Genomic DNA, 15,244 nt, shown 5'->3' on the forward strand with positions numbered 1-15,244 from the left:
AAAAAAAAAAAAAAAAAAAAGGAGGAGGGGATTGCAAATAAAAATAACACAGCATTCTGTTTTGGATAGTGCATAACATTACACTTGAGAAAAAAAAGATAGTATACCAGAAAGCTGTAAGAAGGTGTCTTGTTTCAACTGACAAAATACTCAGTTTTCTTTCTGATTTTAGTAGCTGGGTAAAGGTTAAATAGTGGAAGAATCATAGTAGCCTTGATTAGCATGTTGAATTGGCAAACCCAGTGCAAAGAAAATGGAAATTGCCAGCTATTGGAAATACAAAATGCACTTGGAAACCAAACCCTTAAGCAGCTAGTTTTCATTCTCTTTTTTTATATTTTGTAGGAATTTCCGTTTTGAAATAATCGCTGATACACAGTTGCTCATTATATTCAATAAGAAGGTAGAACATGTTCCTATCTGTTCATATGAAAACAGTTAAAAACTTTGTTCTTTGGCCTGCTTAAATACAGAAAATTAAATTCCAGAAATTAAATTCCACTTTTCTCCCTCCCACCACATTGAAAGAATCAAAACTTATTTTTTTACTTTTTCTTTTACGTTGGTGTATTGGATACTGCTATTCTGCATCTTCTGAGTACATAATCTTGTAGCCTTTCATTGACCATTAATAAGTAAACTGTCTAAAAGAAGTCTTACCTTAAGGAGGGGGAAAAATAAAATGCTGACTAAATTTTGGTTATGAATTTGCATACTTGTTACAGATTTATTAATTTAGTAAATTTTATGTATACTTAAAGCTTCTTTAATTTTTTTCTTTCAGTTACTTTTGCCAAGGATAAGCTACTTGACACTGGTAACAGACAAAGTAAAGAAACACTTTCAGAAAGTTATGAGACAAGAGGAAGTTAGTGAAATATGGTTTGAATATGAAGGTACACCACTGAAATGGTGAGTTTATTTAACTTTTTGTATCTTTACTCAATTTATCATGTAGAGAGTTATCAAGTTCAGCACAGTGTCAGTACTTTTCCTAAACTAATCACTCCATTGGGTTTCAAAGATTGTAAAAGAGGAGGAGGGTAAGAAAAGCATGTTGTTTGGGAAAAACAGAAGAAGGTTTAATGTTGAACATATTTTTTATTATTCTGCTTGTACTTGCTATATGTGTAAGGCAAAGGTTGTGCTGCACCTATTGTTTTTGTTCTAGTTGTTACTGTAATATGAAATGCCTGTGGTTTTGGCTTTACTGTTTCTTGCAGTAGAATCGCCACAAATCTTTCTTTAGGTTATTCTACCTTCTTAAAAGATGTCTAATAACACAGATAGGAAGTACTGTTTCTGGATGCAGACAGGATATATGCTTAAAGATAACAAAATGTGCGTAACCTTCACTTTTCACTGGCGTGATATGTGCTTGCACTGTAAGACAGAGAATCTAATACTGATGCACAGGCTCTTGTTGAATTCAATTAGTTTGACTTTATTGAACTAATTGCTGTTGATTCTATTTTTGTTCTGTCCTATGGTCTATTAAAAGTATCTGCTTTTTTTTTTCTGAGAGGTTGGGGAATCAGACTGGCATTGTTTCATTTACTTAGTTTTCATAAATACTGTTGATCAGATTTTGTTTCTTTCTATTTCTGCCATAAAGAGATTTAAAGAAAACATTTTGAGAGCTGCAATGTTTGCTAGCTCCGTATAGATACCATCAGCTCTCCAGAAAGTATTTAGTATTTTGAATGCTGAAGAGATTTTATACCTCTCTTTATTTCCTGTATCATAATAGGGAAGAAAACTGCCAGTGACTGTTTTAGCTTCTTGAACCTGGATTGTCTTGTCATTAGCAAGCATCACATCATGGAGTCCCTTTAGACTTGGTGATGCAGTAGATGTCTTCTATAGTCTTTTGTTTCTTTGAGACCAACCTAGTGTAAACCTTGAAAATATGTAAATAGAAAAGCATAAACCCTAGCTTTTTTCACTTTTCCAAAACGGGCTGGCAAAATCAGCTTCAGACATCTATTTAAATTATCTGGAATTTAACAATAATTGGTTTCTTGGTGTGTCATAGTGACCTTGAGTCATGGATACCATCTAAATAAACAGCAAGGTACCAAGTTTGTCCCAGTGTGTTCATAATGTTAGGTAGATAATGGGAGGAAACTTTATAAGGTTTTCACTGAAGTTGTAAAAATAAAGGAAAGAGAGGCTTTTTACTTCAACGAAAAATAGATCTCTATTTTCTGTAAGCTTTCAAATACTGTGATGTTTAAACTAGAATTAAAAAAAAATATATATAAAATATAGGTATAGAGTACAAATATAAATTATAATTCTAAAATTAAGTGAAGAGTTAATAAAGCTGTTGAACATTGAAATGAAGATGAATAGTGTAATTATGATCTGCTAATTAAGGCTCTGATCTTTCAGAAAATCTAAGTATATTCTGCCAGGAACAGCTCCACTGATTTCAGTGGAATTGCTTTTCTAAGGAAAATGCTATCTGCAAACCATTATTTTAGGAGAATTGTAATCCCCTAAATAGCTGAAGCTTGTTGCAGGGAAGGAAGACTCAAATACCAGAACTGAGAATTAGATTGAACTAGTAGTTTGTAGAGGAAGAATAGTGAGCTTTAATGCCTAATCTTTTTAAGTATAACTTCTGCATTCAGAACAGAATAAAACTTGCTAATAATATTGCTTATTCAAATTATTTGCTTTGCACTGGGAGGTCATATTGCTTACAGTCTGTGCGGTTTCATACCTGGTTGGGATGTAGTATCTCTTGTCAGCTGCAGCTCTTCTGTTTTCCGGTGAGATTTTGGAGGAAGCCTGAAACATGGTGTCAACTTTATGGTCTGCAGCACTCAGGCCAGGCTCCTGAAGGAGGATGAAGCTCTCCAGGTCTGGAGTTACAGGGGCCTGGGGCCTCCCACTGAGGTTATTGGGGCAGGGGAAGATGGTCTCCTTGCTTGCAGGAGGTGTGTGCTGGGGGATGGTCTGTGTCACCAAGTTAAGGAGCTGCAGGAAGAGGTCATCAGACCGTGCAACATCAGAGACTACAAAAGGAAATAGATCAAATCTTCTCAGAGACCCTGCAGCTGCAGGAGCCTAAACCTACAACTACATTGAAGGAGATGCAGGCAGAGTCTGTGAATATTGGGTTGGAATATAGTCTCCTAAAATATGGAAGGGCTGGAAGCTTGTGACTTCTGGCAGCAGGAGGAAGGCTCCTTCTCCAGCTGCATTTCTGTAACTACAGGATAGGTTCAGTGCTCTGGCTGCAGGTGAGGGACTGAAAGCTCTGTCCAATGATGGATCTGAGGTGGCCGAGCCTGAACTGTGCAGGGGCCCAAGGAGGAAGTGGTGAGTGAAGTCAAAGGTCTGTATTCTGCTTGCTCTCCTTTATCAGTCTCTCCAGGATCTTGAACTTTGCCATTTCATGGTCACTGCAGCCAAAGCTGCCACTGATTATCATACCCAGAACTGTTTTGTCTTGTTAGTAAGCAACAGATTCAGCTGCAGGTCAGCTCTGTCCATCCAATGCCTGTATCAAGAGATGTTGGCTACTTGTGTCCCACCGTGCTGCTTTTCCAGCAGATGTCAGAGATTAACAAGGACCACGGTCTGTGATGCAGAAACTTCTTGAGTTGTTTAAAGAAGACTTTATCTACTTCCTTGCCTGGATTGCATGATCTGTAACAAACTCACCATGATGTTGCCCTTACTAGTCTCTCCTCTGATCTTGAACCACAAGATCTCAACCAACCTGTTGTCTGTCCCATTAAGTTTCATACATCTAAGCTGCTCCCTCACAGACAGCCCTCTTCCCTCATCTGCCCTGCCTGTCTTTCCTGAGCAGCTTGCGTCCATCTATCCACAACAGCATTCCAGTTGTGCAAGCTGGCTCACCATGTCTCAGGTAGCCCGACACTGTCACGGTTATGTCACTGCACGCAGAGCTCTAGCTTCTCCTGCTTGTTTCCCAAGCTGTGTGCATTTACATACATACACTTGTGGTAGACTATCTTCTACCCTCTTTTATCATTTTGAGATCTCCCTTGTAGCCGTCACCTTTCACCACTTGCTTTCCACCCATGTCCATTAATTTCTACTTGTCTGTGGGTTGCTATTCACACTCCTGTTGTTATGGTCTAAAGCTCTCCTCACCAGGCTGGCCAACCTGAAGGCAAAGATACTTTTGCCGCACTTAAGTGAATTCTATCTCTCCCTAGCAGTCTTTCATCCCCAAAGAGTGTCCTGTGGCTGTAAAAGCCAAATCCTTGTCATACCAGCTGCACAACCTGCAGTTATTGACCAGCATTCATGCCTCTCTGAGCCTTTCTCTTTCAATGGTGAAATTGTGGAGATGCCACCTTACCCCTGGAGCTGTATAGTCACTCTTGATACTCTCAAGGGTTCCCTTGCAGCACTTACGATTTGTGCCCATGTGAACAGCATGGTTGAACAGCAAGGGCTAATAATCCAAGCACAGGAGAACCCTTGCCAGTCTGCAACTTCTTAACAAGCAGCAAACCTCGGCAGGTAGCAAGTGAGATTGGCAGACGGGGGAGGGCTCTGTCCCCTGTAGGAGGGAGTCTCCTACCTCTGATTGCTTCCTCTTGGTGTGGTTGTGCTGTTCAGGCTGCTCTGATGCTTCCTCAGAACTTCCAGCCCCTTCTCTGCCATTGAGGCACTGACTGCAGGTGGAAAAGGAGCCTGCCTTCTCTTGCCAGAGGTCGCAAGACTCTGGTCTTCCCCATCTTGCAAGTCTCCATTCACCACTCCAGTGACTGCAGACCCTCTTTCTGTGCAGCTGGGAGTTCAGGCTCTCATCTCTGCAAGGTCTCAGTGAAGATGCCATCACTCTTTCTGTCTTCCCTGATGCTGTGCAGCCCACTGACCTCCTGCAGCTCCTTAACTTGGTGACATAGCTCCTCCACTACCACACACCTCCTCTAGGCAAGGATATTTCCTCTGCTTGCCCCAGCCCTCAGGAGAGGTCCCAAGCTCTCCTGGCAGCTTGAGACCTGGAGAGCTGCACCCTCTCTCAGGAGCTCTGCCTGAGTGAAGGCCTCTGATGAGCCAGGGGTGGTTTCTTCAGCAGATGCTAGGGGACAACACCCCCTATAGCTTGTTACCATCCTATTTGAGCACTTGCACATAGCCTTCAGCAGAGTTTCTGTCCCTTTTCTGTGGATTGTGCTCTAGCCCTGGTATTTGCATAGGTGTCTCTCTAGTACCAACTGGATGGATGCTTGAGCCTTCCTAATCCAGAATCAGTGGAAGCCAAAAGATCAAAGCACTATTTGATCAGGCATAGCTGACATATTGTTTGAAAATGCTACTGTTTGGTTAAAAGATCTAAGAAAAAGTTATTTCTTACCAAATACTAAAGGAAAAGGTGAAACTATTTTCCGATGCAGCTAAAATTTTCCTCAGTGAGACATTTGTTCATAGAAATACCTAAACACCAGATTTTGGCCACTTGATACATTTAGTATCCCAGACAGTTCTGGCGCATAGGATTTTTTTGTCCTGGATTTATCAGTTCATGTGACATGTCTTACTGAATTAACACAGTGAATTGTTTTGTTCTGAAAACAACCTACCAACTCATGCTGTCACTTTCTGTTCTGGGTTCAGAAAGAAATTGTTAGAAAAGTAGTAATAGATTTTCCTTACTGTCCATCTGTCACTTTCAAAAGAATTTTAAGTACTTAATGTGGTGTTTTCCAGGACTTCTCTTGGACTCTGAAACCACCTTCTGTATAATAATAAAAGTAGTAATAAATTGACAATGGCTGGAAGTCAAGGTGCTGTTACACTTCTATAGATTGAAGACTTTCCAGAACCAATCATTATTCTAGCAACTTGTAAAACAAGATTTGTGGTCTCTTAAACATTTTCCCTTTGATATTTTCCCATTATTTCATTTGAGAAAGTTTTGCACAGTCTGCCTGTCCTTGGCTCCCACTCTAGTTAAGACCAGTTTGATTTCAACAATCCAATAATATTTTTTCAAAATGATACCTTTCTGGGCTGGACATTTCCCTTAGCTGTTGTTCTGTTTGTTTTCTCTTTTCTTTTTTTTTTTTTTTTTTTTTTGGGGGGGGGGGTGGGGGGCAAATCTTTAAAGGTTTTCTTGGGGTTTTGAATTTTTTTTTTTTTCATTCTCCTGGTTACTGTAGGCTCTAGAGAGCATTTGTGTAGTTCTTCAATTGCAATGCCTATTTTTCAGATAGAAGTTCAGAAAGAGTGCTGCAGCAGTAACACTGGAAGCAAGATCTTTAATGAGGGAATACTGGTTAAGAAACCAGGTTTTATTATGAAGGAAATATAAGGGTGCTATTGTTTCCAGACTCTTAAAAAATGCTTGTAACTATATCTCAAAAATAAGTGAAACACAGCATTACGTACAGGCATTACTTAAGGCTTCTGTTGGCTTCAGATTAAATGCTAGTGTGTGAGAACTTGGAATTTGAAGCAGGACATGCCTTGTATCTCAGGATTGCTTCACACCTGTTGTGAACTTTACTCTTAAGGGAAGACTGTGCTTCTGAATAGAAAATGATTTCTCTCACTGTCTTTATTAATCTCGTGTTCTGATATGGAACAAAATGAATTTAGGGCTGACCTCTTTCAAAATAAAAGCCATCTATCAGCTGCGCAAAGCACGAGGATTTTACTGAAGAAAGCTTGAGTACATGAACTTCATTTTGCAATCTAAACTGGGTAGAAAATATAGAGGTAGGCCAAGGACTGGTGCTTTTTTTTTTTTTTTTTGGCTATTTATTTTGTTGTATAAATTGAAAGTAACTGAAAGTCATTGTGTTCATCTAATTATCAAAGGAAATCTAATTTTTGTTACTTAGCTCATTTGGAAACCCACTCTTTCATGGAACTCTTCCTGCATCCCTGTTGAACTACTCAAGACTTAACTGGCAGTTAGTAGTAAGAAGTCTTAGTGGTAAAGACTTGAGCATTAGCAGTGAATCAGGATAAATCTGGATATGCATTGTCTATATTCTTTGTCCCCTTTGTCAGGAAAACACAGTTCTAGGTACTTTCTTGATATTTCCCCCTATTCTTTCTTTTAAGTTGTTACAAATGCGATAGGTAAGTTCAAGAATTGTATTGTTTTGGTTTTTATTTTTGCTGTTGTGGTGACATTGTCTTAGCTTTGGGGTTAGCTCACCCGTAGAGGGTGCTAAAGCACTGTTGTGTGAGAGTTTAGTAGGTCAGGAAATTGGCTTGGCACAGATGCTTTTAGAGCAATGCTCTCAGTTATTGCTCTCTGGACTTTCAAAACTTATGTACGTGCTTGGCTCTGTGTCCTGTGATCAGTCCCATTTAATTCAGTGAAGCTACTGAGTTTAGTTAAGTGTGTGTTTATTGCTTTGTAGGATGAAAAGCTAGTCAGGCTCTTTTAGTTAAGGTTTTTGAAAGACAAGAGAATGGAGCTTGGCATGCTGAATGCAAAAAAAAAAAAAAAAAAAAAAAAATTATCAAAAATCTTGCCAGTGTCTGCTTGTGGGAAAATTGCAGAAAGACTTTTTTAGAGTACCTGTGGAAGTTTTGTGTATGTGATATATATTCCTTATATCGTTGGAGGCTGTATCTTGTAATGGATTTAAAGCAGACAAAGCTATAAGACAGAAGTGAATATTTGGAGGAAGCAGCTTCTTTGTGTAACTCCTTTAACCCAGAATACCACTGAAATACAAAACTCCAATTAATCTTTTTTTTTTTTCCTCCCCTTCCATTCTTCTTAATTTGGTAGTAAAGCTATAGAGTTCATCTTGATCTATCCTCTTTCAGCCCTTTTACAGATATGTCATTTTTTCACTTTACTACTTATTCTCCACAATGACATGAGGCAAGTGGGAGAGGGAAGAGGTGCTAAGGGTCAATGTGGTATAAACCCATGGTGTTTAAATATCTGAAAGCATGTATACTTTTCAGTCAGACTAGTTATTCCTACCATTATCAAGCTTTTTAACTAAAAATACTGTTGTGAAGGATTCCACAGAGCAGCTGTAGGCCACTTACGCTGTTGCAAAGCTAGCAGTGTTTTGTGGGCACAGCCTGGAGACCACTGATTTAGATACTGAACATGTAAGTTCCAGACTTGATTCTGCCAGAAACTGTCAGTCATTTATACCTGCCTGTATAACTTTTCTGAATAAGCAATAATGAATGTTAATTGTCGGAGTCAAACAGCTAATTTTTTAAATGTAAATATAGGTTTGTTAACTGTTATATGTAGAATTTAAATGCACAGCTTTTACGTTCATTTAATGTTTCTTCATTTTTAGGCATTACCCAATTGGTTTGCTATTTGATCTCCATGCATCAAATACAGCCCTTCCTTGGAGCATCACAGTGCATTTCAAGGTAAAAATGAAATACACCTTCAGTTAAGAACAAGTGAGCGTGGGATTACGTGAAATTTGGAAGCTAGGAAAAGGTTTCATAATTATTTTATCAGTAAGTGAATGGTAGAATCTTCTTCAGGAATCATCTAAAGTTTCCTGTAAGTCTACAGCTGTTTTCCATGAGATTGTATGTGCTTTCAAATGACTTTCCTTTGTAAATGATTCTATTATAATCTGAAAATCCAAAATTGTTTTTCAAGGTAGGTTATGAGACTATGTCAGTGCAATTGAGTGGATATAAGGGAAGAACTTTTCCTATAATGTTTTTAATTCAGTCAGCTTGAGTTGACTGAAGATTGGGAAGATTGAGAAGTGCTTATCCTTTTAGACACATGAGCATGGATATAAGATACTGTAGAAATCCTTGAAGCCAAGGAATGCTGTTGTACATCATGTGGGTCCCCTTTAGAGAACTGAGTGAAATGAGTTTGGTCTTGTGATGGCTTAGTCACAGGAGAGACATTATTTTGATTACACATTGTAAAACCATTAGGTATGACTTCATAGCACTACTGATCTTTGCTCAGAAGAGTACTTGCACAGGGTTAGCTTTGGTGCAGGATTCTTTCATGCTCTGAAATGCATTGAGGTGATAATCCCAGGTATGTTTTGAAGTCAAAATCACAACTAGAAATCATGGTATTTAACTTTGAAACTTTAATTTCTCCATTATAAAAGAAACAATGCAATAGGAAAACTGATCCAAAGGAAAACACTAGCTTAATAAGCTTGACTTTAGTGTGTGAGATTTGAGATGAAATGAAAAGCATACTGGGAAGCAGTCGTGTTGAACGTTTTCATTCAAACAATTCTTCTCTTGAGGGTGTTTTAGAAAAGGTCTTGCTAAAAGGAGTAGTCTGATTCTTTTTGGAAGTGTGCGCTGAAATCATACATTCTTATGATATGTATTGCTACATGTTGAAACTTCTGAAATGACTGACTGAATGAATGTGAAGTTGGGGATGTTTTTTGAAACCATTGTAATTGCTACACTCCTGTCTGATACATGTCAGAGAGAGCTGGGATGAAGAAACTTCCAGAGTTTTGAAGAAACTCTAGGGCATCTAGTTTCATAGATCATGATTTAATTGCTACGTGTTCTGAGAGCTCTGAAAGATTAGCAGTGGCAGCGTGTGGATGTTGCCATCCCAAAGTAGAGCCCTCTTGAGAAATAAGTTGCAGCACCACAGTGTTCTTATGTTGGTGCTTGCCAAAAAATCAGCTAACTTAAGTTTGTCTCAAAGGTGTACATTAAAAATCAGCAGAAATAATTTACTGCTAAGGCAGTATTATTTTAAAAGCTGATGTAATTTAGTTTTTAAAAATATAACACCTTGGATTAAGCACCTGCTTAATCTCTCTTCCTGTTTTCGATGTAATCTGAAAGTTTATTTAAATAAATTCCTCTTAATCCTTAAAGTCAAAACATAACTGAAATATATCAAAGTATGTCAAAATGTTGAAGACATTTTCATGTGTTACAGTTTCTTACAGCTAAATAATTTAGGTGTGGGATTCCTGCCTGGATTATTCTTTTCATTTGTGTGCAGTTATTCTTCAAAGAGCCGTAATTTTTATTTGGCTTAATTGAACAGTATTAGATTTTTCTGAGGTTTAACTTTTCTTGTCATGGCTTTCTCCTTTCTTTTACCAAAGCATGCAGTCAACAACAGATATCTCGAACATCTGTAAAGAGAGTTTCTTAACTTCCCGCCCCCCATCAGTTTTCTTTGTTTAAAAAAGTTTATTTCTGTTCAGCAGAAGTTTGAAAGTTGACAGATACTTGTAATTGTCGTCCTGTTAGGTATACAGACCAAATAATAAACACACTGTTTTCATTGAATAAGCAGTTTAGTCATGTGTACTTCTGGCATGCAATAAAATAACATGCATTTATATCTCTAGTAAAGTTGAAAAACACTTGCCTTAAATAGTCGTAGAAGGACGAGCTTGAACAGAGTACTAAGGTCTGAGAATCATGAGAAGCCGTAGTCTGGGAAGGTGCCTTTGTTACCCAGGTGTGGCTTTCCGGGGAGGAGGGAAACTCTGTCCCTCCCTGTTAAGCTCATCTCATGCTACTCTGTGGCACGCTTAGCACTATTCGTGATCTCAGCCTGGTAACCAACTCTCCGGATTTGGGGCAGTAGATGGGAGGTGTGAACTGCTCTGGAAACGGGAGCAGGGGAAAGGCTGAGGTTCTCCCTCCGCCGAAGCCCTTACCTGCTGGTGCCTGCCTCACCACCCATGACCTGATGTAGAGGAGGAGAGGCTGCATCTGTTTTTGTATAACAACCGCTGTCATCTTGGTTTTCTTAGCTCAAAATCGGGTCAGGTGGAGTGAAAAGGAAGTACTTTTCCATGTGGCATGTGGATAAATTGTGGAACTGCTAGGCGACATTGTGGAAGCCAGAAATATAAGTGAGGGGGTTTTAAAATTAATCTTTTTTTCAAAAAAGACTGCTGGTGGTAACTAAACACAAATACATGGATGCTCCCCCTGTCACTGGATATGTTCCTATGATTTTTAGTGCCATATTATTGGTGTAATTTTCTGCAAACGTGGCCTAATGCAACTACACTGTCACAGTATAAACAGATGTTTTGTGAACTAGAACTAATAGATAAATATGGGTGGAATGCAGTTATGAAACCAGACTGTTGAAATTACCTGCGATGTTTTTGGAGGTTTTATGTGAGAGGTCATTAGGTGCTCCTGTCTGTACAGATGATACCTACTTCTTTATGACCAAGTTTATGCTGCACGTGTCTACTGGTATGTGAAACAAAACCAGTACTACTGGAGCTTTCTAAGACAATCAGAGTCAACTCTTAATAACTTTCCTTCAAAGATACAGAACATGGAGGGAGTAAGACATCACCAATAAGAGTACTTGAATTAAAGCTGCTTATGGGATCTGTTAAAACTTCCTGCAAATCTCATAGTTGTGTAGCCAGGGGTGGCTACAAGCTTGTTTACAATTGTCTCTTTCTTCAGGGAACTGAATAAAGTTATTTACATTTGATCACTATTTCCTCAAGTAGAAAGATGACAAGTAGAGTTAAAACAAAAAAAAAAAAAACAAGCAAGCATACATGTTCTATATTTAAGTATAAAACTTATTATTTTGTGCCCTAGTTTATAAATCCATGGGGATGCCATGTTTTCTGTTGGTAGTCTCATGTAGGTGAAACTGTTTCATATGCCTCTCATAGATGCAGCAGTGTTGTTTGTTACTGCTTTCATGTTTAGGTTTTTCAGCTTCTACTCACAGTACTGCATAGAAATGGGTCAGTATTTTTCTTCTAAAGAAAAGAGTTGACAGCACTGAGACTGTAGAAGTGTTTTCCAGTCTTCCACAGTGTTATCCCTTAGAAGCTGGGAAAATGAATCATGCCACACCTTTGTACTACTGTGTCTAGATTCTTTCCACTAGCTTAGCTAGCTTTGACCAATTTTAAATATCACCTTGCTATTCTGCAGACCACACTGTGTGTGTTGTCTGGAACACATCCCCAGGGAGTGACATTCCCTGTAATTTGAAATTCTTGGGAAGAAAGTCAGCAGGGAGATGCCTACCTGTAGAAAGACAGGAATGTCCAAAAAAAAACCCCCTACAGTTCAGTATATTTCAACATATGTGCAGCAAAACTGTTATAACAAAACTATTGTTTTTCTAAACTTCAGCTTTTAACTGTGAAAGTTAGTTTCTAGGTTCCTGTGTTCCTTGACACTAGGTACATTCCACTGCTTCATCTTTTTTTGAGGGATGCCAGTGTCTCACTTTGAATTCTTGCACGTAAAGAACGTTTTTGATCTTGAAGTATGCTATTTCTGACTGTTCTTTTCTTCTGGATTGGTTACCAGACTTTACTTTTTTTACTTGAGCAAGTAAGTTAAACTTCTAAAAGTATTTTACAGGCCTGTACAGATGTCAGCTGGCAAGCAACAATCCCTGTAATGTGTTCCATTCATCTTGGGCCCAATTATGCTGAGACACTCAGCTTTGTGGGGGAGTGGGGAAGAAAGGGAGCGAGGTCTGCCCTAGAAGGAGAACTTTCCTTTCTGTTCAGTGTTCTTTAACGTCTTTATAATTGGCCATCCTCATGTGAGAAACAAGCTTTATGTCTGTCCTTAGATTTCTAGTCAGCTCTACAGACATCAGTCCTAAGTAACAATAGCACTCCCTTTGTAAGTTCGATACCAAACCGTGTATTCTTTGGTGGAAAAGATATTAGCAGTCTTCTCTTCCCTTTATACTTCTGGTGTTGGAAGATATTCATCCTTTTGATCCACAGTTTCCAGAGTCTGGGTTCACTGTCATAAGGAGAAATCATGATATGAAATTCCATTATTTAATTTCCAACTCTTTTCAGTATCCTAATGAGGAGGGAACTACCATTCTTGTCCTCAGAATTTCCTTCAGGTAAGGCAATCCCCAGCTCCCTTTCATATTGCCAACTGTTAGTGGTTCTTGGATATTTTGAGTTCCTGTAGTTTGAAGCAGTCTTCACTATTTTTCCTGGTTTTATGTGGAGGAGGGAAGGTATGGGTTTTTCCAGCACTATATTGTTCCTACTGTGACATGTTAGCTATGTTGTAAAAGCCTTTGAAAAATATCCCATTGTATGTACTTTTATTTCCAAAATGGTTTTGACAGTCCCTCACAAAAGCTTTTTTTAAATAGCCAGTTTGTAATAGGTTAAGAGGAAGGGTCCTCTTGTGGAATAACGGATGAGAATTAAAGTATAAAAATATGTGGCAAGCCCTTGTTATGAAGGGGCGTACTAATGATGCCACTCTGGTTTGGCTCTGGGGGTTTGCACTGTTAAGCATGGTCATAAGCAGCTGTGAAAAGAAGATGAATAAGGAGAGGATAAAACATGCTGGGTTTTTAAACCTTTGGAAACTAAAGATAATGCATTTGTGATACTGAATACTTGTATTATTGTAAAATCGCAAGTGATACCAAGTGTTGATAAAAGAAAAATTAGAGGAAGAACAACTCTTTAACTGTATACCTATACAATGCTGAACTTCTGATTAGTTAATTTCCAAAGAAATCCTTTTTGTACCTGGGTGAGATTTACTAGCGTAATTCCTTCATAAATGAATTAGTAAAGGTAGTTGTCATTTACTGAGGGGATAAAAGTTACCTAAGGAGTGGTAACTGTGCATCTGCAATGCTGAATGCAGTGCGCCAACTCTAACCAAATAAAAGGGGTATGAAATCGAGTCACACGTGCTAGCAATAGGCACATGTATTAGGTAAAGTTGGAGCTGACAAGGATTTCCAGTATCTCTAAGAAAAAAATGTTTGTAAGTGGCATATATGCTGTAGTTCATATATGTGGATGATGATACTCGGAGGAAACATTTTTCAAAGGCCTGCATAGAAATGGTTGCGGAACTGCTGTTGAGGGTCAATAGGAGTTGGGTGCTTGTCACTTACTTCTCCCCCTTTTCTCCTGTTTGTTGCCAGAGAATTGAACATCTGCTTGAAAACATGTTAAAACTCTTACTTTCCTGAATTTTGGATGCAAGGGCCTAAATACATCCACTGATGTATTTAAATGTATTTATCAAGTTGAGGTTGGGTGATTTAGAGTAACTTCTGGTTTTACAGAAAATTGCTCGACTCTTATTTTTCCTGAAATGTTTTTCACTGTAAAACCTTTCTTGTTAGCAGAGTGAGAGAATGGTTGTTACCTTCTTCCATAAGTAGAAGACTCCAGTGTGCTTCTTTTGTATAAATACAAACCTGATTAAAATTATAATTTATACTTCATCTTCTAAGGTGTGTGATGCATTTATTTCTCTTGATCTATCTTTCCTCTTTGTAGAATTTTCCAGAAAAGGATCTTCTACACTGCAATTCTAAGGATGTGATTGAAGCTCATTTTATGGCTTGTATAAAAGAAGCAGATGCTTTAAAGCACAAAAGTCAAGTCATCAATGAGATGCAAAAAAAGGATCATAAGCAACTGTGGATGGGATTACAGAATGGTAAATACAATGCATCAAGTATTAATTATATTTAGGTCTAGCAAGCTAATAAATAATTTCTTCAAATTTTAGTCATGGTACAGGATATAAAATGTCATTTTTCTGCAGAATTTTAGTCTCATGTCACAGAAAAGATCTATCTTTTTTTTTAAAAGTCACCATTTATGTGATAATGTAAATGTGGCTTGAGTTATTCACGGAACTCAATTGGGTCATGACTCTGTTTTAACAAACCAAAACTACAACAAAACAAAGTAAATAGGTAAACATTGTCTAGTGTACTTTTGTGCAACTGATGGTCTTTATTTGGGAGACACCTGAGGGGGGTAAGTGTTGTTCAGTATTAACTATCTTGGACTGTAAAGTAAAAAAGGTTGTCTCCTCTAGTTTATGCTTAAGGATTGTCACTGATAAACAATACAGGTAAACTTTAAAAAAAGTTGCCCAGTAGATTAATAATTTTTCTTTTCCCTCTGCCAAATTTAATTTTTGTATTGCTGATATTACTATGGTGTGGTGGGTTGACCCTGGCTGGATGCCACGTGCCCACCAAAGCTGCTCTATCTATCCCCCTGGACAGGGGAGAGAAAATACAGCGAAAGGCTCATGGGTCAAGATAAGGACAGGGAGATCACTCAGCAACTGCCGTCACGGGCAACAAAACAGACCTAACTTGGGGAAATTTAGTTTAGTTTATTACCAATCAAACCAGAGTAAGGTAATGAGAAAATGAAATCTGAATCTTAAAACACCTTCCCCCAACCCCTCCCTTCTTCCCGGGCTTAACTGTACTCCTGATTTCTCTACCTTCTCCCTCCCAGTGGCTCAGGGGGACGGG

At 38.4% G+C, this 15,244-nt stretch overlaps 1 protein-coding gene across 4 annotated transcripts in view; it reads left to right on the forward strand.

The window, feature by feature from the left end:
* Positions 1-15,244, forward strand: part of ATG5 (autophagy related 5) — an 86,908-nt gene that overhangs the window by 7,462 nt on the left and 64,202 nt on the right. For all 4 annotated transcript variants that reach the window (XM_082307285.1, XM_082307282.1, XM_082307284.1 and 1 more), the window contains exons 3-5: positions 785-912; positions 8,283-8,361; positions 14,244-14,406. In XM_082307285.1, coding sequence (XP_082163411.1) covers positions 785-912; positions 8,283-8,361; positions 14,244-14,406 — 370 coding nt within the window. The remainder of the gene's footprint in view (positions 1-784; positions 913-8,282; positions 8,362-14,243; positions 14,407-15,244) is intronic.

This window comes from Platalea leucorodia (genome assembly GCF_965183815.1).
Source record: "Platalea leucorodia genome assembly, chromosome: 3".
Lineage (NCBI taxonomy): Eukaryota > Metazoa > Chordata > Aves > Pelecaniformes > Threskiornithidae > Platalea > Platalea leucorodia.